Below are 21,252 nucleotides of genomic sequence, written 5' to 3'. Positions count from 1 at the left end.
CTAACAGCGCGGTTGTTAAGGCCAACATCATCGACATCATCGGCATACGCCAACAATTGTACGCTCTTATTTAATATTGTGCCTGAGCGATTAAGTTCTGCGGCTCGTACGATGCTCTCCAACATCAGGTTAAAGAAGTCATACGACAGCGAGTCACCCTGTCTGAAATCTCGTTTGGTATCAAACGGCTCGGGGAGGTCATTCCCAATTCTGACGGCGCTGCTGGTGTTGAGCAACGTCATCTTGCATAGCCGTATTAGTTTTGTGGGGATACTAAATTCAGACATCGCGGCATACAAGTAACTCCTTTCCGTACTGTCGAATGCAGCTTTGAGATCAACGAAAAGGTGGTGTATGTCGATTCTCCTTTAGTGGGTCTTTTCCACGTTTTGGCGTATTGTAAATATTTGGTCGATGGTAGACTTTCCAGGTCTAAAGCCACAATGATAAGGTCCACTCAGTTGGTTGATGGTGGGCTTCAGTCTTTCACACTATACGCCCGCTAGAACCTTATAGGCAATATTTAGAAGACTAATCCCGCGGTAATTGGCACAGATTACAGGATCGCCCTTCCTATGGATTAGGCAGAGCACACTTAAATTCCAATCGGCAGGCATGCTTTCATCCGACCATATTTTGCATAGAAGCTGATGCATGCACCTTACCAGCTCCTCGCCGCCATGTTTGAATAGCTCAGCCGGCAATCCGTCGGCGCCCGCGGCTTTGTTGTTCTTTAGCCGCGTTATTGTTATTCTCCCCTCGTCATGGTCGGGTAACGGAACGACAATTCCGTCATTAACGATTGGAGTATCGGGATCTTCACATCCTCTGTGACATGCGCAGCTGTCACTGTTTAACAGGTTCGAAAAGTGTTCCCTCCATAATTTAAGACTGCTCTGGATGTCGGTCAACAGATCTCTGTCTTTGTTCTTACAGGAAAACGCCCCAGTCTTGAAACCTTCCGTAAGCCGCCGAACTTTCTGGTAGAATTTTCGGGCGTTGTTCGTATTGGTCAGCATCTCAAGCTCATCGCACTCACGTATTTCGGCCTCTCGGTTCTTCTTTCGGATAATACTTCTCTCTTCCTTTTTTAGCTCTCTGTAGCGATCCCACATGGCTCGCGTTGCGCCCGATCGCAGCGTGGCTCTATAGGCAGCAGCCTTTCCTTCAGCGGCAGCATGACATTCATCGTCGTACCAACTGTTTTTTCGAAATCACCGGAATCCGAGTTGTTTTTCGGGGCGGAGCGTAGAGAACGAGAAATGTTACTCCATTGCTCGTGCATGCCGGTTTGTTGGGCAGTACACTCTGAGAGCAGGAGTGAGAGTCGAGTGGCGAATCTTCTGGTTGTCTGTTTGTGACTGCAACTTTTCGATGTTGAACATTCTTTGGGTAGGTAGATGTACGTTTTTTGCTGCACAAAGGCGTGTGCGCAGTTTGGCTGCAACAAGGTAATGATCCGAGTCGATGTTGGGTCCTCGGTTCGTACGTACAGCTAATACACTAGAAGGGTGTCTTCCATCTATCACAACATGATCGATCTGGTTTCGCGTTTTTCGATCAGGGGACAGCCAGGTAGCTTGGTGGATCTTTTTATGCTGGAATCTGGTGCTGCAGACTACCATGTTTCGGGCGCCGGCGAAGTCCATCAGCCTCTGTCCGTTACCGGGTGTTTCGTTGTGCAGGCTGAACTTTCCGATTGTGAGACCAAAAATTCCCTCCTTGGCTACCCTGGGGTTGAGGTCGCCAAGCACGATTTTTATGTCGTGGCGGGGGCAGCGCTCATAGGAACGTTCCAAGCGCTCATAGAAGGAATCTTTGGTCGCATCGTCCTTCTCCACAGGAGTGAACGGCAGTACTTGGCGACGAAGTCTCTCTCCCACAACAAATCCCACACCGAATTTGCGCTCCTTTACATGGCAGCTGTAGTAGACGTCGCAAGGTCCCATGTTTTTCTTACCTTGCCAAGTCCATCGCATCTCTTGGATGGCAGTGATGTCAGCCTTTACTCTCACGAGGGCATCAACCAGCCGGGCAGAGGCACCTTCCCCATTAAGGGACCGGACATTCCAGGTGCATCCCCTCAAATCATATTCCATATTTCGTTTGCATGGGTTGTCATTAGTAAAGGTAGTTCTCATCCGCGGCTTTGTAATTCTTTTCATTGGGGGGCGATTTTGAAGTGGCGGGTCCCAACCCGAGCGCACAACCAGCTATCCTGGAATGCTTCACCTTCTCCCGTTAACTCGCTCTCGAACGGGTGTTCGGAAGCTACCCAGAGGATACGTGGGCTAATCCCGGACGTTGTGAGCTGCTTGAACCATATGCAGAAGAGTCGTCCTGACCACTCCCAATTAAGTAACTTTCCCAACTTGCGTGGACTTCTACACATGGAACCATCCTCCCATTTACCCATTTTCTTCCCTCTACAAAAATTGCGGATGAGCATTGCTTAGCTGGTTTTTTTTATCTGCTTACACAAATTTGTCAAGTAAACTTAAATTATTTAAAAAAAAAGCACTGGATCTAAATCGTAGATACATTTGGCAAATATTTCATATATATAATAATGGAACATTTTTTGCGAGAACAGAAAACACTATAAGAAAAGAACAAAAAATCGATATACAACTTCTCCGATAATTACAGAAAGAGAAATTAATATTCGACAGCTAATTAAGTTCCGCTGTCATATTGGATTTCGATTCACTAGTCTTGACAAAAAAAAATTTTTTCTGAAAACTATTAGCGACAATGATTTAATAATACGTTCACATATGCATTAATCACCCATAAATTCACAAAATGAATCTACCCGTTCACATATGGCCGATTACCTGCAAGATTGACAATCAACTGTCAATACTGCTTTGAGAGGTTTTTCTTCATAAAAATTATTTTCATGGAATATTTCCATGTGTTTGGTTTCTTTAATTATTACTTACGATATGAAGAAATTACAAGGAGAAGGAATAGCTAATTTAATTGCGCAATTGGCTGCTAATAATAAACAGTTGGACGAAATCCGTATTCGACATTTATTGAGGTTGCAAAAAATTATGGCAGCAATACCCATGGGAAATTCGATATTACATTTTATAATAAGTAATAAGAAGACAAAACGTTTTTGGACGCACGCATTTTTCTGTAAAATGAATCCATAATTATAATTAATAATATTTAAGAAACATTTTTTTGGAATTATTCTACAAACCTTTTTTCTTTGCCGGCATCCATTTTATTTAGTTTTTATTTTGATATTTCTCCTTACAGAAAACACAGGGGTGTATGTCGAAAAGTATCGTTATTATCTAGGATTATTTTATAATCTTAGATTTTGGGAGAGAAATTTTGTGTGGGAAATCGCGCTTTTTAATTACAGATTTTGAGTTAAGCGCGAAAAAGTAGATCATCTACTTATATGTGAACGTATTATAAAAGGTGGTTTCAGCTTAAGGATAGCACATTTCGAAAGATTATGGTTTTTATCATTATATGAATATCGACAATCATTACAATCGATAATTTTGGACTATGTGATTAGTTTTCCAAGCGGATTCGTTCAAAATTTTCGTTTCGATCACTATTTTCAAACGTTAGGATATCTTCGAAGCTCCTAACTTTATGGAATGGTGTGAATAAATTTCAAGTCGTAGTGCAATTAGTTCGATGGATAAACGTCTGGATTGTGCGGTCTCAGTAGCTAAGTGAAACTACATATCATTACTGCTTCCGCACTGCAGCCATTGCATTCATTGGCTCTTAAACACCACAATCACGACATTTTCAATAAAACACTCAAAGATAATACGGATGTTTTGAAATGGCTTAATTTGAATCAGACAATACGAAGAACGCGGATTAAGCCTGACATTCTAGATTATGGCTGTGTTTTCCTTTTCTACCACTATATATTTGCTTATAATGTCTAAGTGCGTGGACCGAATTTAAAAATTATAACACGCAAATGTAGTCCCTATATCAGCCTTTTGATTTATATTACTTTTTATAAATTAAAATTAAGAATTAATAGCAATATTTAACGTTAAAAATGCATCTTTTTTGCATAAGCTTGAAAAAATGCCCTATTACAGACGCTTATTTCACTTAAATACAAACACAGAAAAGTAACAAAATCACTTATAAACATTCTTTATTACATTTAGATTCGATTTAAAGCTATTATTACTAAATAATAGTCCAAATTCTATTAAAATTCTATTATTACAAATGCTCTTCTAACCGTTTGTAATACCGTGCAGAATAAATTTGAGGACCGAACTGTCAAACGAACGATGAGAGAGAGAAGAACAAAGCGAAATAAGAAAAACCCAGTCAACCAAAAGGGAACAATTCTTTTATCATTATTTTTATTATTTATAGGGGCGCTTTTTTGATTTCAAATATACATATACATATATAACAAAAACAAATATTTTTACAAATACAAATACAAATCGCGCGATTTTTATTCCAAATTTTCGCCTGCGGCGCTTTTTTGATTTCAAATATACATACAACATATATTACAAAAACAAATATTTTTACAAATACTGAAAATTTGGAATAAAAATCGCGCGATTTTCAGTCCAAATTTTAGCCAGCGGCGCTTTCTTAGTTTCAAATATACATAATATTACAAACACAAATATTTTTACAAATACTGAAAATTTGGAATAAAAATCCCGCGATTTTTAGTCCAAATTTTCGCCTGCGGCGCTTTTTTGATTTCAAATATACATATATATTACAAAAACAAATATTTTTACAAATACTGAAAATTTGGAATAAAAATCGCGCGATTTTTAGTCCAAATTTTCGCCTCCGCCGCTTTTTTGATTTCAAATATACATGTATATTACAAAAACAAATATTTTTACAAAAAAAAAATTTTATAAATAGAGAAATAATGCAAAATCGGACAATTTTTGACCTAAATTTTCGCCATCAGCACTCATAACTTTTACGATAAAACAACGTTTTCATAAGTGCTATGAAATATAAAACATAAGTTAAATGCTTGCTGGGTTGACGACTGCTGTATACTCTTCTCTTCAACTGTATTTCAGTACAAACTGCAAATGCGGTCGGAAAAAACCTAATTTTTAAACTTCTCCTGGGGGTTCTATAGGGACACTAGGAGGTTGGGACTTTCACAGTTATAATGGTGTGACCTTGCTCTTTCTAATGGGCGTGGTGGGGGGTGCCACGCCCCCTCCCCCTCTACCCCCCATTCAAATATATCGTGGTAGTAAAGGAAAGTTTTGCCTAGATTATTTCTGCTCCAGAGATTAATTCTTCAAGATCTATAGGAACTACTTCATGCTCTTACAAAAACTACCGTTCTAATGATAGGTGGATCCACGTTATCGGAATGACACGGATTTATGTTCGACTTTCACTCTAGCAGTATTCCCTAAACATTTATGGGAAATTTTTATGATGCTGCACCGAAAAAAACAACAAATCACTAGGCCGAATGGTAGTCACTCTCCGAAATCAACGTAACTAAAACTAAAACAAAGCTACAAGTCCTGATTATATTCCCAACGCATTCCATTGTCACGTTTCTTCAAGACTGCAACATATTAGAATATGGCTTTAGAACATGTAATAAATTTTTAACATTTTATCTTCCTCATGGGATCCGGTTAAAGAACAGTTAATTAGGTTAAAGTTTTTTTACCTTTTCAAAAGTAGCAGCAAAGCCCTCACGGTCACATGTAAACGGCATTTGATGTACGAGCGCATATTTGTCTGTCATGTTATTTACCATATCAAGAAGCGTATCAGTCTTCACTGGAACAAAAATAAAACCAAATTAAATCGTTGAACTGTTTTTGGATATTACAGGTATATTACTTTTAATGCCACTATCTGATATCATGATCAGTTCATACTTAGCAGCCACGTAACCAGGCTGCATGTTATTAATTTTTGGATTGACGCCGACGTTTGTGCCACCCATATACAAAGAAGCGTCCACTTGAGGATATTTCGTCATTAAGCTTTGTACAATGTTAATAGCTGGATCTACGCTATCTTCTATACAAAATAATAACTCATACTAAAACAAACAACATATTACAGCATAACTATATGAAGTGCACACATACATCAATTGAAACATACCACTGGGTAATCCATTTCAAAAAATGTTTCGAGGTTATGTTCCAAATTTGGGTCGATGCCCATGAGTGGTTTTAATATAGATACTGCAGGCAGCGGAACTTCATTGGGAAATTTGCACAATTTCTTGTGAAGCTTAAATTTCCTAAAAAAAAAAAGAGAGTAATATTTAATAAGTTTTTAAGTAAGGTAACTAAATGAGGGATTAATAATATATATTATATTACTTATATATGCCTTCTTCTATATTGTGGTAATTTATCCGGTCACTCAAATGTGGATTAGTGGATACCGTAGCTTAATCTTTCCATGATTACCATTCGGTTAGTTCCTGGTTCAATAAAACTGTGGATATGGAACATCAAGTTTTTCTAACAGCGGTCGGCCCTCGTTGGGCAATGTCAAATCTCTTCAGGAAAATTTCTTTCTTCTTGACAGTCAAACAATTTCGAGTTTGTGAAATTTGGTGTACGTCATGATGTTGGCCAAACATATGTTTTTTTTTGTGCTATGACCTTTGGTCAATTTTTCGCTAAAGCGATTATTTCTGATATTTTCCTTAAGAAATTTTTAAAGAATTGTTATTTAAAGTTATCAGAGAGTTTTGCAAGCTTCAGGTAAAATGGTAATCTTATGATGAAAGGTCAAGACTATGAGGGAAGCGTCACATCAATTCCCAACAGAGTTTAAATATTTTCAACAAATTACCAAAGATGGAATTATCCTTGCGTTATATGCGGAGAACATAATAGCTTTTCTTATTGCCAATACTGGCAGTTTTGTTCTAGATGCAGCAGTTCTATTAATTGTTGATAGAAAAGCACAGAAAGCACAACACCTTTCCAACCCCAGCTAATTAACAGCATAACCTCCTCTTGAAGTAGGTATGTAGTTTTTTCAAGCTTCAATTTTTTACAAAAAATATTTGCTATTATCTACCCAATATTAAAAATACTCGATATATAACAGTAATAAAGAATTTGTGTGTATTTTAAGATTATTGTCCGCAACATTGAAATTTTTATTGATTTTTAATTTCTAAGAACCGACGTCAGATACATTTATTTATTTTTATAAATTTTTTACGTTCCTTCCATTATAAGTGGCATTTGGATAGCTTCCTTAGCAACATCGTTTTCCAGTTCGCCACCTTACATGGCAAGATATCCTAGGGTCGTTATATGTATAAAGTGTGATTCTCTATCTATTTAATGATTTGACTATACTAATACAAAACTAACGGTGTGTAGTGGTTGAAGTGACTGTCATATAACAGAGACTCCATCTGATTGCGTGTATATTCTTTGGAAGCCCAACCCAAGCAGGGCCCTATTCACCAAGATAAGGCGTTATAACCATGACAGCACTTTTAGCTAAGGTGTTGAGGAACCCGTGCCAAGAGCTGCTTGACTGGAAGTGCGTAAATAACGGCCCTCTCCGATTTTCAGGCAAGGCCGGTTACAGCAAGTGCCTTACCACGGTATGCTGCCGCGGTGGACTATTTCCTTCCGTGCATACTCATGGGACCAAAATTAGATATGGAAAACAAAACAAAAAGGGAACAACAAAAACTGAGAGTAAGGCTTCCAGCCAGGACACAGTGGTCGGACCCAGCACGTCGAATGCTCATCATAGCACTTTACTGCACGGCTACAGCTACGTGCAATCCTCTTCTCCGGCGACCTCTGGGTCGTTGCTCAAAGCGCGCTAGCTGAGAGCCAAATTCATTCCGGCTAAGATAACGTCTGGTACTCCGGGTGGCCACCGATGAACTACGGCCGCCTGCGATGGGCGCGGTGCCTGAAGCCAAGAGTTCCATGAAATCCTCCGACACTAGGGAGGTCATGGAGCATGCTTAGGTGAGCAGGCGTTTACAAAGTAATGTTAAGGGCAGCTCAGATTAACCAAATGGTTGGCAGGAGGTTCTTGATATCAATCTCTCGACTAATTCGCCTACCATTAGGGTTAATAGTTGGAAGGTTTCTCAGAGAAATTCGTTTTCGGATCACAGATTGATCCTTTTCGAAATCAATTTCGCACGGGAAAACATATCTCTCCACAAAAGCTCAAAAAGAACCGACTGGTCTCTATTCAATAAGGTTTTTGGACGATCGGCATACACGTGGAAAAGCAAGTTTTACCATTTAACCAACATTGCAGCAGCTATGGGGAAGTTTCAGAGAAGGAGACTGTTGAGCGCTTTCTCTGTAAACGTTCGGGTTTAGCAACTAGTCGATTAAGGTCACTGGGTGCTCCTTTCTTCGAAACCTGGGCCAATGTGCCAACAGCTCTGATTGGCTGTAGATATCTTCCTGTTGTAAGTCTAATAATGGTATCAAAACGGCGCTTTAGTTCTACTTGGGGAGTGCTAGTGTAGTACTTCAACCATTTCACTTAGTGGTTGAAGCAACTGTCTTATTTTGTTTGTGTGGAGGAATTGAATTGCTGCTCTATTACTGCGTAAGTCGATGCACTATTTAAGAAATACCTATCAGTGAAATAACCAGCTGGAATTTTTTTATTTTTATTTTAGTATTATTTTTTGTTAGGTTTTACTGGTTTTGGGGTATTTATATTTGATGGATGAATCAAAATTTCTTTAATGCTTGAAGTGTTCATGTTGTTGTTGTAGCAATAACCAATAAGTGTTCATGTTGTTTTGGTTGGTTCTTTTGTAGGCATATGTATGTATATGTATTTAAGTGCAGAAGGTATTGTGTAGTGCGAGAGTGTATGTTATAATTGATTTGGCTACCAAATTTGCTGCACCGCCCTGCAGCAAGATCTCCAAATCTTTAAATTGCGTAGGTGTTATAAGTCCCGATGCCGTTCCGTAATATTCTGTGCCGATCAATTCCTTCCTTGAATGAGCGACATATAAAAAGAGCGGCTCCTTTTGCTTAGTGCATATTACCCTATGTAAGTTGTGAACTTAACTTAGATTGATGCAAATTTGTATTTTGTTTGTTCATTCGATCGTAGATTTCTTGTGAAGGTAACTCCCAATATTCGCATTGTTTTAACACCGATGTCAGCATTTTTGGTTGCCATACTGGCGAAGTTGCAATTTTGTCGTTTTGGTTGTTGTTGTAGTTCGTCTCAGAGGTCAAGATCTTCTATTATAACCTCAGGAACGACTGCCCCACTCGTGTATGTTTGCATCGAGAATATGCGAACTTCTGCTCACTTCCTCTCTTGTACCAGAGGCTGGGCAAAGATGTTATTCGAAAATACACCTATGTAATGTATATCGGGTCGATTGGTTAATATTCTGGAGAGGTTTTTTTCTACAATATAAACATTGAAAAGGGAAACCTTGCCGTATCCTGTTGCCAATAGTGTGGGTGTCTGACAAGAAACCATAAATTTTCACTGTGCTCCTTCTGTGATCTGATTTTCCAGGAGATGGCAAATTGACTGTGCTCCGTGATTTGGTATGGAGGTATGCTGAATGTTTTATGTTTTTTTAGAGGTTAGGTTTTCAAGTTGGCACTACTTTTTTCGTAGATGGTCTTTTTGACAGCTGTCACTTGATTTATGCTCAGTTTGGTTTGCCATTTCATAATGAATAGACTTACACCTGAACAACGTTTGCAAATCGTGCAAATTTATTACGAAAATAATGGTTCGGTTCGCGCGACGCATCACAAGAAAATTTTGTTCAGCGATGAAGCTCACTTTTGGTTGAATGGGTATGTCAATAAGCAAAATTGTCGCATTTGGAGTGAACATAATCCACAAGCCATTGCTGAGACGCCGTTACATCCTCAAAAAGTCACTGTTTGGTGTGCTCTATGGGCAGAGGGAATCATTGGTCCATTTTTTTTTTTCAAAATGAAGCCGGCCATAATGTTACAATCAATGGAGAGCGCTATAGAGCCATGATTAATGCCTGAATTGAACGATGTTGATGTGGACGACCTTTGGTTCCAACAAGACGGCGCTACATGCCATACAGCCAACGCAACAATCGATTTATTGAAGGAAACTTTTGGTGACCGCATTATCTCGCGCCGTGGACCTGTGGCGTGGCCTCCAAGATCGTGCGATATAACACCGCTGGACTATTTCTTGTGGGGCTATGTGCAGTCGCTTGTCTACGCAGATAAGCCCGAGACGATTGACGTCTTGGAAGAGAATATTCGGCGCGTTATTGCTGACACACGGCCCTAATTGCTGCAAAAAGTGGTCGAAAATTGGGCCTCTCGGCTGGAATTTCAAAGATATGGAGGAAAGTGAAGGTAATATTTATTCCTAAGAAAGGTAACAAACCCCCTGATTCTCCAAAATCTTACAGACCAATCAGTCTATCGTCGTTCATGTTAAAGACAATGGAAAAACTACTCGAATACCATCTAAGAGAAGAAGTAATCTTCAAAAAACCCCTTCATAAGCTGCAATTTGCTTACCGAAAAGTGAAATCCACAGTCACAGCACTGCACACACTCGTTGTCAATATAGAAAAGGCCCTAACTCAAAAAGAAATAGCCCTATGTTCCTTTATGGACATAGAGGGAGCCTTCGACAACGCAAATTACAAATCCATGGAAACAGCACTCGAAAAAAGAGGTGTAAACCCAATATTAACACACTGGATAAGCCAAATGCTTAATCAGAGGATTATTAAAGCCTCGTTAGGCCAAGCTGAATTTAATGTCACAACAGTAAAGGGATGTCCGCAAGGAGGAGTTCTTTCTCCACTGCTATGGTCCCTACTAGTTGATGACTTGGTGCAGCACCTAAACAATAAGGGATCTATAACCATTGGTTATGCAGATGACATATCTGTTATAATAAAAGGCAACCATGAAAGGACACTAACAGACTTAATGCAAAATGCCTTGAGTGCAACATGGGAATGGTGCAAAAGGAGGGGCTGTCGATCAACCCTAACAAAACCACAATAATCCCCTTCACAAGAAAAAGAAAGTTAGAGTTTCCTGCATTGAAAATAAATGAAACAGTGATAGAACTAAAGGAAGAGGTCAAATATCTAGGTTTAACCTTAGATAAAAAACTCACTTGGGAATCACATATAAATAATATAACAAAAAAAGCCACGAAATCCTTGTGGACAACCAAACAATTACTAGGGAGATCCTGGGGCCTCAGCCCTAGTATGGCCCTCTGGATATACACCCAAATGGTTAGACCAATCATACTGTATGGGGCACTAGTATGGTGGAGCAAATCTATCCAACAAACAGCGATAACCAAACTGGGAAAAGTACAAAGGCTTGCTTGCCTATGCATCACAAGGCCTATGAGAACTACCCCAACAGCTGGCATGGAAGCACTCCTTAATCTCCCACCACTTCATATAGCAATCCAAGAGGAAGCAGCTACGCAAGCACTCATGCTACACATGAAAGAAAATTTCAAATTGGGCAACCTCACCGGTCACCTAAATATCCTAAATAAAATCAAAAACACCATAAGCATGGCTCAAGTTTCAGACCACATTGACCCAACCCTCTGTTTCACAAAAGGATACACAGTTACCTTTCCTGAGAGGATCGAGTGGAAAACAAACCCGAAATGGATGAATGATGATTCACAAAAATGGTACACTGATGGATCAAAAACACCTTATGGTGTAGGAGCAGGAGTAGTGGAGCCCAGAATCCACAAATCATACACTCTCACCAGGGACACCACTATCTTCCAAGCGGAACTATACGCAATAATGGAAGCAGTAAAGATCATGCAACGTAGAAACCACAAGAGAGTAATGATCAAAATACTCTCGGACAGCCAATCAGTTCTAAAAGCTTTAGATAGCTATACCTACAACTCAAAAACCCTCTTAGAATGCCACAAGGCACTCAATAATCTGGCATCCAAAAACAATGTTTCATTAATTTGGGTACCGGGACATGAGGGATATGACGGCAACGAAAAGGCAGACTTTCAAGCCAAAAAAGGGGCAGATGAAAACTTCATCGGACCTAGTCCTATGTTCGGATTCAACAAAAACAACCTAAAACAAAAAGTAAAATACTGGGCCGAAATCTATTAAATCAGCATTGGAACAATGTAGACGGTCTTAGACACTCCAAAAAGTTCCTAAGTTTCAACGCTAAAAGAGCTAACATGGCCCTCACGTTAAACAAAAAGAGCATTCGCACTCTCACAGGCGCCCTCACGGGTCACTTCACCTGCAACAAACACTTACATAAATTAGGCATAACTAACACCAGCACCTGCAGATTCTGCTGCGAAGGTGAGAAGTCTATAGAACATCTCATTATCGAATGTCCGGGGTTGACGCATAGAAGGAAAAGATTTTTAAACAAGTTCATGCTTACAGATGAAGACCTTCAATCACTTCCTCAGAAGGAGCTGGTACAATTCATAAGCATACTTAACAGTCAATAGACAGCATAGGGTGCACAATAGATCAATATGGTCGCAGTGCTAAAGGGCCACACCTTAACCCTTTACAACCATTAACCATTAACCATAAGTGTCGACAAAACCGGTAAAGATATAGGGGACGATACTATTTGCTCTATTTTAATTTTTCCCAGGTTTAGGTATTGACGCTAGGATGGGATACTTCTTGACATGTACATATATTCCTGTTTTTTAGAATTTTACAAATTTTGACGAATGAAATGTTGTCTTTGTAGTAGCTAACTAAGCCCCGTCAGGCGCGTGGAAGTAATAGATTTTTGTTGTTGTCGTCATTGTAGGCAGTTCATCAAGCCCTGCCAGTGCGGTATAGTCACCGGCCATCATCGTCTATCTCATCAAACGCTAGGCACAAGAAGCATGCTGTTTTGAGGGGTTGGGTCCAAAGCAGGTATTAGGGGAATGGGTTTAAGAAGCCTTGCGGATAGGTGGGTGGTATCGTGCGGTGTGCTTTCACATGTCGGACATATATTGAGTATGTCGGGGTCAAACCTACAATATCCAGAACATAATTGAGCCAAAATTAGGCGGGTGTTATGAGGCAGTTGAAGCTCTTCGTTTGCAATGCTACCACCCGATAATACCGATAACGGCATTCGGGGGTCGAGAGTTTAGGAAGGTCGTCGGTGTAGTCCAAGAGATGTCTTTTGAGTCGCCTGGGAGGTGGCTCAGGCTCTAGCAAGTGCCTGCAGTGGTGAATTTTTCGGTAACAACACAGCCAGAACTTCTTACTGAGCATCTTACTGTGCTCCTTAGCAAAAAACATGAGAGACTCGTTGTAAAAATGATTTAGGGGTGTTAGTTGAGAGTGCATTCTCATAACACGAGGGTCTAAGTACCGGCATGACCAAGGGCTGTCGCCCAGTTAACTAACCTTACTTATCGTCATCAACCGGTGTAGCCCTTAGACAAATTTTTGAGTGTTTTTAGTTCAGTATTCGTTACTTATTTTGATATGCAGTTAGTTATACTGTTACTCCCTGGAATTTTGTCAATGTTTGTTTGTCTTTTCTTAATAGTTTCGGTGTTTTCATTGTTATCACTTTTTCTACAAGCCTTTTGTGTCTATATTAGGATTAAGTGAGCTAATGAATCGCTTCCAGGTGTTTCGCCTGCGAGCACACTCTCCTTATTGTGCATACACCCTTTATAATTCAACTTTCTGGAAATTTTTCTTTCTTTTACTTTTTTCAAGAAGCTGCTCTTTGGGCACTGTTTGCTTGTTCGCATCGATTCAGTGACCGCTTCTCCTATAATGCTTTCAATTTGTGCAGCTTCGCGGTTCATATTAAGCGATTTCATAAAAGTCTTTGAAACAACCCTGTTTTGTTTTTGTACGAGTAGAGTTCGCAAGTGGCTTTGTGTTCTTTGAACTCTTTTACGAATTTTTTGGTATATTTGAGATCCCCCTTTGTATGAGAATAGGAAATTGTCGTTGGTAATTGATATTAAGCACTTCTATGTAAGTCCTGCTATTAAATCTTATTTCTTGTATTTGGAAGTCTCGGTGACCCATTGCTTAATATTGCTAGTTGCCAATCATGTGGAAGTTCTCCTCATTTACGTCCACTGCAAAATTTGTATTGGGATCCCAACAAGGTGTGCTGGATGTTAAAGTCTCCAGTAATTGGCTTGTGATCTGTATCTGTAAAGGGTATATCATCGAATAGCAGCGGTGTGAATCCAACTTTACTTTCTTTGTAGATATTCGTTATGTGCATGTTTTTTAACCCTTGTTGTTATTGTTATTCTAGCATAAGCATTCCTCACTCAGGTACGGGGACTGCGGTCGATGGGACCGTCTATGGCCGGATATATGTAAATCCGAGTCGTACCCGGTGATGTAGAACCAACTACCATGGGAATTTTTTTTTCTTGAAAGAGTAGTTAATTTAAGCAGTTTTTTAACTCCGAGAGCTGGAGAAGAGTTCAGGTAGTCTTCATACCTAAGGCGGATAAGAAAAAACACGAAGTAGCGAAGGATTTTCGACCGATTAGTCTTACCTGCATCCTCCTTAAAACGCTAGAACGAGTCTTATATATATTGGGTTGGGGAATAAGTTTATAGCATTTTTTTATTTTCTTTTATTTTACAACTATTTGTTTACCGTTTGGCAAAGTATTCATTCGATAGAACTTTTTCTGCTTTACAAAACTATGTTAGATGTATTTTTTATTTGTTTTGCGGCTTAGAAATGGAATAACCAGGAGCCAAAAATCAACGTTTTCGACACCTGCCCCTTTGCTTTTCCTCAGGGTCAGAAAGCTGCTGAAGCAGCCCGGGACATTTGCGACGTGCATGGAGAAGTTGTCATAGGCAAGTCTACAGCTCGGAAATGGTTTGCAACGTTCAAACATGGCGACTTTGACGTCGATGACTCGTACCGCAGCGGAAGGCCTTCTGGATCCGATTAAGAACGTCTGAAATCACTTTTGAAGGAGAACGATCGCCAAACCAGTTGTGAATTGGCAGAGGAAATTAACTGCGATATGATCTATGCTATGCTATTTCGGTACTCTTTAAAACATCCGTGACCGCTCAGCAGTTGCGTCGCATAGAAGACAACTTTCCCATGCTTCCTTCGATACCATTTCGTTACTTCACCTTATGTCAGTTTGTGTGTCCAACTACCATTTTTTGAAAGGTCCCAGCATTGCTGCCAGTCTTTGATGGCTTTCTTCTTCTTTAATAACACCGAGCGGTATTTCTCGCGCTAGATTATACAGCTTCTGCAGCTCTTTGACCGAGAGATATATGGTATAGGGATTTTCCTCGATATGAAATCATCTGAAGCAATGCGATAAGCGCATCTAAGCGCGTTTAGTCTATGTGTGGATCATATTTTTTTCATACGCGATTTTTTCGCATTTGCCCAGATCGGCGCTGCGTATGTTATCACAGATGTGGTGACAATTGAAAGCAGCTGTCGTTTTTCTTACCGATGTCCTCCTAAGGGGGAAGGTGATGGTAAATTGGAGGTTTTCAAGCAGAAAGTCTTTCCGGACCATAGCTGGATCTTGGAGCTTGGAAACGGTTTACAAAAGTAGTAGGAAACAGGATAGGAAGGATTCCGAGATCAATAAATTCACTCTCACAGAAAACATTGAGAGTAGGGTCATAACATTGGAGAAGACATTTAGTAGGGCCTACAAAACGTCGTGTTCAGTTAAATATAACAAAAAATCCTGTCCTTTTTGGCGAAGCAAAGAGCTCTCAAAATTAAGGGAAGAAGTGAGATGAAAATTTAATCTCAGCTACTCAACAGGTAATTGGCAATTGTGCAGATAAAGTCGGAGACAATACAAGAAGACAATCAGGGCCGCAAAGAAAGGGAGCCGGAAAGATTTCTGTTCCTCTATTGAATTTACCAGAGATTCTGCGAGTCTTAGCCGTATTTTGTCCAACGATCATTCAATGGTTTCTTGGGTCAAAAGGCCAGATGGTACTTAGACTTCTACTGCAGAAGAATCTCTAGAACTTCTTATAAATACCCATTTTCCGGGATGATGCGCTCATGACAGTGATGTTGGGAGAATCCGCCTCAGCCGATATGACCCAAAGCATCTTGACGATGTAATAGTTACGAAACAGAAGGTTGCATGGGCAATCAAATCATTTTCACAAATAGCTAGAAACTTGTTAGAGTCGTCTTCATACCAAAGGCAGGTAGAAGAGGGCATGAATTAGCGAAGGATTTTAGGCCAATTAGTTTTTCGTTTCCTTTTAAAAACTTTTGAACGGCTTTTAGACATACACATTACAAGCTCTCTGGTGAGCTCTAGTATATCAACTCGACAACACGCTTACCTCAAAGGCAAATATACGTAGACAGCGCTACATAGAGGAGTCTCTAGTAAACAAACAGTATACCATTGCAGCTTTTCCAGAGATAGAAGGTGCATTTAATAACGTTAGCACTGATGCTATCCAAAGGACGTTAAGGTACCTTGGGGCTAAAAAATTAGATCAGCAATTAGATCATCTCTATGCTAGAAACCAGGATCATCAAAGCTAATATGGGTAATATCAACATAACTTAGTCCATAGGGGTACTCCACAGGGGGGAGTATTCTCTCCGCTTCTGGTTATGTGTCATTAGCAAAATCTTAATAGAACTTAATAGAGGTGGGGTAAAAACAGTGGCGTACGCTGATGATGTGGTGCTGATGGCGTCAAGACTGTGTCCTAATACGATAAGTGGGATCATCCAAAGAGCGTTAGGCAAGCTTAACTTACATATACATATACATATACATTATGTTTGGAGGAGAGCTCTAGGGAGAGATTGCAATACCAATTATTTGGCAGAATACAAAGATCAGTGCAATAACGGTGGGTGCAATCAGATAATGTCCTAGGGAGCCTCTCAATGCACTGACACACGTTATTCCAATAGACCTATATAAAGGGTTTTCCAATAAGAGGTACTATTTTGATATTCAAAGAATGGTTTCGTTGCTTGTGTGGCACGTAGCACTGTCTTGTTGAAAATAAACGTTGTCCAGATCAATACCATCCAATTCCGGCCATGAAAACTCGTTAATCATCTCTCGATAGCGCAATCCATTCACTGTAACTGTTGATCCAGTTTCCTTATCGAAAAAGTAAGGTCCATGACTTCGCCGGACCAGAAACCGCGCCAAACCGTCACACGTTGAGGATAGAGAGACTTTTCAAGAATAACTCTTGGATTTTCTGAGCCCCAGATCCGACAATTTTGCTTGTTGACGAAACCACCGAGGTTGAAAAAGGCCTCATCACTCAAGATTATTTTTCGATGGAATTTCGGGTTTTATTGTTCATATCACTAACTTGTTCCAACAGCTCAAATTTTTGCACGAATTTCTGTATTGCGGTCCGTTAAGGTGCTTCACGATGACCCAAAAATGTCTCTGCCAAATTGCCATCATTTTTATAGTGAATTTTAATAATTTCAATGCGTTGTTTAAGCGTGTGTCGTTTCATTTTTATTAATGTTATTGGAAAACCCTTTATTAAGAAGACGGCAACCATGAGTTCATTTAGGTTAAATGAAGTGGGTCGCTGAAAAAAAAACTTACGGTCTTGCCAATCTATTATTGCGACAAACTCAGTTAACCTCGGAGAGGCTGACTACATCGTCCCGACGGTAACATTCAATAGGAATTTTGCCACTCTCTTTCCATTTAAGGAGGAATGGACTAAAGGATTCTCACTTCACAACTTCGACACTACAGTCTATACAGTTGACTCTTAAACGGATTGTGGTGTTGGAGCTGGTATTCTCATAGACTAAAAATTGAAAAATCTATAGGTCTCCCTAATGCCTGAAGTGTCTTCCAGGCGGAAGTACTTGCAATTAGGTAAGCGTGTAGGTTACTAATAGCAGATTTCTCTTTTAAAGACAATATAGCTATTCTTTCGGATAGCCAAGCTACAATCTAGGCACTGGCTTCAGCTACAACACCCTCTAAAGTGGTGGAACAAAGTAGAAATAACCTTACCACCTTGAGTGAAAACCACAAAGTTACCTTAATATGGGTCCCGGGACATCGGAGCATTGAAGGTAACGAAAAAGCAGATGAACTGGCAAGAGAGAGATCTGCCATGAATAACGCTCTTGCAGAATCGGTATTCACACCATTAGGTGTAGTCAAGAATACAATTTCCCTAAAATACTTCCGAAACGTGGATTGTACGTGGAGAAACCAGACGAAACGCAAAATTAGCAGGACGTTATGGCTCATCTACAGCCTCAAACAATCATCAACATTGATTAAGATGAAACGACGGGACGCCTGGAGACTGGCTTTTAGTCTGTCGGAGAACAAGCAGCCAAAATGGGCACCCCTCACAACATATACTGTCCAAGTTGTCAAGAATCGAAGTAAAAGGAAACAATCTTCCATATTCTCTGTGAATTCCCTGCCCAATGGAGGGACAGAATTTAGCCCTGAGCAAACCGCGGTTCGAAAAAAACTAGTTTTATCAATTCCCAGGAGGTTACAATCGGTAGTAGATGCTGTCGTCATGAAAATAGTCATGTTCATTTATTTGATCTTTTATTTTGCTGATGTGTGAAAAGAATTTTGAGACAGTGCCGAATATAACAGTAACGAAGGTAAAAATTAAGAGAAAAACTTCTAGGAGCAATATTTACTTCACTCTTACGACACTAAGAAGTTACTTTCGGAAGTATCGCATGCGAGTCTTCATAGACGTAACGTCTACGGAGAACAGTATTTCCCGAAGGAGGATAGTAAGGTGAGAAAGCGATTTCGGGATAAGAAATGTTGTCTGGAAGGTGACATTTCTATGTCACTGCTTTGTGTGTATACGGTATTTTCTTCTTGGCTTATATTGCTTATTGGTGTCATTCTTGATGAGCTTTGTTTAACTTCGTCCGATGTTTTTGGATGTGATGCTACAATGATAGTTAAAATTTTTCTTTGAATCTTATTTGGTTTTGATTTGAGTTTGCTTGTTTGTTAGTATTTTATTTTTTCTTGATTTCGAATGTTATTTATAGGTTGGGTAACTGGTGAAGTAGGGTGGTTCTTGGTTTCTGTTTGTTTTGCTGCTGATGAAGGCTTGTTAGATTATGTCACAGGCTTGCTATTGTCTCAGGCTTCAATAACCGGTCTGTGCAGTTTTGATTTCAATAACCGGTGTGTGCCGTCTAAGGAAACTAAAGGGTTTTCCAATAACAGGTGAATGGATTGCGCTATCGAGATTTTTTATGGCCGGAATCGGATGGTATTGATCTGGACAACGTTTATTTTCAACAAGACGGCGCTACGTGCCACACAAGCAACGAAACCATTGATATTTTGCGGGAAAAGTTTGGCCATAGAGATCTTGCGATTTAACACCTTGTGACTTTTTTCTTTGGGGCCACGTGAAAGAGAAGGTCTACGCCAACAGCCCATGGTCGATTTAAGATCTCAAAGATGGAATTCGTGAGACTATCGAGGACATAGGGCAGCCACTTTGCAATTCGATTATTGCAAATTTCTTGAAAAGGATATTGTCCTCCGCAGAGTACTTTTGCCCGTTTTTTGAGTAGATTCGTCTTTGTGTTGAATTAAGATTTTTGAGAAAATAATTTTTGCGGGTTTCAACCCGATGTATGTTTTTTTCTACAACCAGTGGTATACATTTTTTCACACAGTCACTTGAAAAAAGAAACAAAGCAAATATGTTAAGCGTTAAATTACTTTATTCCCACTCGCGGTGAATTAGACTTGCACAATACACAAAAGGCGAAACACATCTGTACGCGGTGAATGAAAATGGAATTATAACACGGTCCTCCTCTCGGACTTTGCCGTGCACACACACTTATGCTGACCTTAGCCACACGATATTATGTGCTACCTGAATTAAGTCAAGAAGGGTTCTACGCAAATGAGAACATGTTAAAAATGCTCATCAAGAAATAATTCGATCAGAAGTCATAACTACACGAATATGCCAACACAGAATATCAAAGTTTATTTTCTTATAGTTAAAGAAGACCCCTAAATAATGGACATAAATATATATACAATATACATATACATATGTTTTATATAATAATGCTTACCCGTAGCAAATGGCCAACAGATGAACACACCAAGTGCCACACCAAAATACAAGAAGACCAATTGCGAAACCATATAACGAATTTGGCAAACGTGACATGTTGTTTTTTAAAACCTTGGCCACGACGATCGCTTATGGTACATCCGGTTTATGAATTGTTCAACTGTTTTTGATTTTCCAACTATATATATATATATATAACATAATATATATATATATATATAACATAATATGTATATATATATATATATATGTACATATATACGTATATAGAAGATTGATATGAGTTTCTACGCAGATTTCTAGCAGTTTTATTTTGTCTTTTTTATATTGGCTAATTTTAAAATGGTTTATATTTCAGTTCAGTATTTGTGAGCACTGAAAATGTAAATGTTTAATTTTATTGTCTCCTACTATTCTGAACATCTTAGTGCACATTAATTGATAGCAATAAACCAAAACAAATTTTAAAAAGGCAAAATATGAAAGAAGTAAAGCCTTAAACCAAAAAGTCTCGTTCCCAGTCGGCTTGACTTTGCCGAAATTACCCGGATTTATATCCACCCAAGGACTTTCACACCAGCAGCATTCACCAAACATTAATAGAGAATGTTTATGCTGTTACAACAACAACCAAAAGATCGCACAATTTATCCACGCCTATTTTTCTTAAGAAATCTAAGATTGAATTGAACTGAATTGATGTATGTGTGGAATGTGCATTTTTCATGACGACACCAGATCGAAATATATTCTTCTTCCTCTTGAAATGGTACCTCATTTGAAGATGAGGTACGCTGGAGTCTCTGGCGACGAGTCACAGCCTGCAGTGAGCTGTGAGGATACATGTAAAGATTCTTTATATAATATGTTAAGAGCTGAAACCTATGTAGTCAATTCATCAACCACCTTTGTTTGTTTGTTTGTTAACAGTAATAGTAGCCCCGCCAGTGGCGGGTATATCACCTGTCATCTTCGTCTAGCTCGTCTAGGGGTAGGAACAGGAAACATGCTGTTTCGACGGGATGCGTCCAGAGGGAGAGGGATGTTAGATGAGTGGGTTTAAGGGGGCATGTGAAAAGGTGATTAGTGTCGTACGGGGTGCCTTCACATGCCGGACATATGTTTGGTATGTCGGCGTCGAT

The 21,252-nt window shown here is 39.5% G+C and overlaps 1 protein-coding gene across 9 annotated transcripts in view; it reads right to left on the bottom strand.

Annotated features, from left to right (window-relative positions):
• Nucleotides 1–21,252, bottom strand: part of LOC129249790 (ceramide glucosyltransferase-like) — a 176,015-nt gene that overhangs the window by 82,647 nt on the left and 72,116 nt on the right. For 5 of the 9 annotated variants that reach the window (XM_054889429.1, XM_054889423.1, XM_054889425.1 and 2 more), the window contains exons 2-5: nt 20,109–20,288; nt 6,133–6,274; nt 5,863–6,067; nt 5,687–5,799 (exon numbers count right to left, since the gene is read on the bottom strand). In XM_054889429.1, the coding sequence (XP_054745404.1) occupies nt 5,687–5,799; nt 5,863–6,067; nt 6,133–6,274; nt 20,109–20,206 (558 nt within the window). In that variant the 5' untranslated portion in view covers nt 20,207–20,288. The remainder of the gene's footprint in view (nt 1–5,686; nt 5,800–5,862; nt 6,068–6,132; nt 6,275–20,108; nt 20,289–21,252) is intronic. The other 4 variants (XM_054889424.1, XM_054889426.1, XM_054889431.1 and 1 more) reach the window with 2 other exon arrangements.

This window comes from Anastrepha obliqua, chromosome 6, assembly GCF_027943255.1.
Source record: "Anastrepha obliqua isolate idAnaObli1 chromosome 6, idAnaObli1_1.0, whole genome shotgun sequence".
Lineage (NCBI taxonomy): Eukaryota > Metazoa > Arthropoda > Insecta > Diptera > Tephritidae > Anastrepha > Anastrepha obliqua.
This window is presented reverse-complemented; position numbering and strand designations above follow the sequence as displayed.